The sequence below is a fragment of the Lissotriton vulgaris genome, unplaced genomic scaffold (genome assembly GCF_964263255.1).
Source record: "Lissotriton vulgaris unplaced genomic scaffold, aLisVul1.2 SCAFFOLD_1931, whole genome shotgun sequence".
In the NCBI taxonomy this organism is placed as follows: domain Eukaryota; kingdom Metazoa; phylum Chordata; class Amphibia; order Caudata; family Salamandridae; genus Lissotriton; species Lissotriton vulgaris.
In genome coordinates this window covers 108,651-111,555 of record NW_028248650.1, presented here as the reverse complement: position 1 = coordinate 111,555, position 2,905 = coordinate 108,651, and the positions used below count along the sequence as shown (strand labels likewise).

Below are 2,905 nucleotides of genomic sequence, written 5' to 3'. Positions count from 1 at the left end.
CTGTTAGTCCCAGTATTGTTCAGTGTTGCTTTTACAGGTAGTGTGATCAGATGCAATTGAATGTTTTTCTTTGTATCTCTTCTTCACCAAATAAAAATCAACAATGTTTCTTTTCTTTTAGTCCACATTGTGCTCGTCTCCCATTGTGTATCCTGATACATCATGTTGCTTTGCTATGTGTACAGAAGTGAACAATCACTGAACACAAACACTTTTATAATTCTGCAAATACTGTTATCTGCTTTTCTTCTTTACTGCTAGTCCAGTCTTCTATAATCTGGTATTTCAATGTTCCACATAATTTGAATTTAATCTTTTCCGTAATTCATTCCTCTCATAATAACTGCACTGTTCAGCTCTTGTCTATGTCCGCTGATGGGTCAATATTATTTTTGATGTTCTTAAAATCTTTTCGGAGTCTCTGCATCTCTAGGATTATTTCCATTGAGTTAAATGAAGCACTGTATTCACAGAGGGTTGTGTGGGATCGAACATTGATAAAAGCCCTTCACACTTTCCGTGCCCTTCTATGTTTTCCCCCGAGTGTGTTCGCTGATGGCTTTGTAGCTCTGATAATCGACTAAAACTCTTCCCACATTTATTGCACTTGAATGGTTTTTCTCCTGTGTGAGTTTGTTGATAATACCTTAATGCTGAAGAGAAGTGAAAACTACTGTCACATTCACTACAATTATAGGGTTTTTCACCTGTGTGCATTCGCTGATATGTTTAGAGGTTTGATAAGTGACTAAAGCACTTTGCACATTCACTGCACTTGAATGACTATTCTGCTGTGTGTGTTCGCTGATGAATCCTTAATGTTGAGGAACGACTAAAAATGCGTTCACATTCATTGCAATGGTATGGTTTTTCCCCTGTGTGTGTTCGATGATGGGTTTCTAGATTTTCTAATTTACTAAAGCTCTTCCCACATTCACAGCATTTAAATGGCTTTTCTCCTGTGTGTGTTCGCTGATGATTTTTTAGGTGTGATGACTTTCTGAAGCACTTTGCACATTCACTGCACTTGAATGGTTTTTCTCCTGTGTGTGTTCGCTGATGATTCCTTAATACTGAAGAGAAGCGAAAACTACTGTCACATTCACTGCAATGATAGGGTTTTTCCCCTGTGTGTGTTCGCTGATGTGCTTGGAGGTTTGATAACCGACTAAAGCTCTTCCCACATTCATTGCACTTGAATGCTTTTTCTCCGGTGTGAGTTCGCTGATGATTCCTTAATGCTGAAGAGCTGCGAAAACTACTGTCACATTCACTACAATGATAAGGTTTTTCCCCAGTGTGTGTTCGCTGATGACTATTTAGGTCTGATAACTGACTAAAGCACTTTGCACATTCACTGCACTTGAATGGTTTTTCCCCCGTGTGTGTTCGTTGATGACTTTGAAGGTGTGATAATCGACTAAAGCTCTTCACACATTCACTGCACTTGAATGGTTTTTCCCCTGTGTGTGTTCGTTGATGTCTTTGTAAGTCTGATAAGTGACTAAAGCTTTTTGCACATTCACTGCACTTCAATGGCTTTTCCCTTGCGTGGGTTTGCTGATGTCTTTGAAGGCTTGATAACTCACTAAAGCACTTTGCACATTCACTGCACTTGAATGGGTTTTCCCCCCTGTGTGTTCGCTGATGACTTTTTAGTTCTGATAACTGACGAAAGCACTTTGCACATTCACTGCACTTGAATGGTTTTTCCTCTTGGTGTGTCTGATTATGTCTTTTAAGGTGTGACAACTGACTAAAGTTCTTTGCACATTCACTGCACTTGAATGGTTTTTCCCCTGTGTGTATACGCTGATGTGTTTGGAGATTTAATGAGTGACTAAAGCTCTTTACACACTCACTGCACTTGAATGGTTTTTCCCCTGTGTGTGTTCTCTGATGACTTTGAAGGCTTGATAACTGACTAAAGCTCTTCCCACATTCAATGCAATGGTATGGCTTTTCCCCTGTGTGTGTTCGCTGGTGTCTTTTTAGTTCTGATAGCCTACTAAAGCTCTTGACACATTCACTACACTTGAATGGCTTTTCTCCTGTGTGTGTTCGCTGGTGTCTTTGTAGTTCTGATAACCTACTAAAGCTCTTGACACATTCACTGCACTTGAATGGTTTTTGTCCTGTGTACGTTTGCTGATGAAGCTTGAGTGGTGATGACAAACTAAAGCTCTTGCTGCATGTGTAGGATTCTTCTTTCTTGGTTAGTGTCTGTGGGTCGGGTATATATTTGTCTACATCCCATGACTGTATTTCCTGATGGGCCAACATGGCTGATAAAGCACTCGTGTTTTTCTCACACACTTTATATGTGCAGTATTTTGCACATTTGATTTCTGTTTTAACAATAAATGCAATAGCCACCAAATATTTGCCACACTCCTAATACGTAGAAGGTATTTTAGTAGGTGATTGTGCCTTTAGATTGGATTATGGCTATACACGCTTGAGGGTAAAGATGTATCTTCCTTCTGACCGGTTCAATTTAGGACAGTCTATTATATTGTAGATAGAAGAACTCGTCTTTCCTCTACCTGTCAGTTGTCTGGCTCCGCTCTGTTGTGCTCTTCTCTGGTTACTATTGTTTGTCCAGAAAGAGTTTACAATTCACCTAGAGCAGGGAATGATGGCTTGTCATCATATTAGAAAACAGAGCACTGCGGTAATCACACCATACAGATCCCATGATCAAAGTTGGTATTGGACACTTGTTTATACAGGAGGTGGTTTGTTATTGTTGTTGCCTTCATTTTCCTAAGGTAATTTCTTTATCTTGTGGCGTGGAGGTGTACAGTTCAGCCTCTTATAATCACTGAACTGCCCTTGATGCTTCAGCCAGGATCTGTCAGTTTGTGTGCAGGTTCCTCTGTCGCCGACTGCGCTGAATACTGTA

General features: G+C 40.1%; 1 protein-coding gene across 1 annotated transcript; it reads right to left on the bottom strand.

Moving 5' to 3' along the window:
- Nucleotides 1-424: 424 nt before the first annotated feature.
- Nucleotides 425-2,532, bottom strand: LOC147663873 (uncharacterized). Its single transcript, XM_086950136.1, has 2 exons — nt 793-2,532; nt 425-623 (listed from the first exon to the last, which is right to left on the bottom strand). The coding sequence occupies exons 1-2, from the start codon at nt 2,281-2,283 to the stop codon at nt 528-530; spliced, it is 1,587 nt and encodes a 528-aa protein (XP_086806262.1). The 5' UTR covers nt 2,284-2,532; the 3' UTR covers nt 425-527.
- Nucleotides 2,533-2,905: the final 373 nt, after the last annotated feature.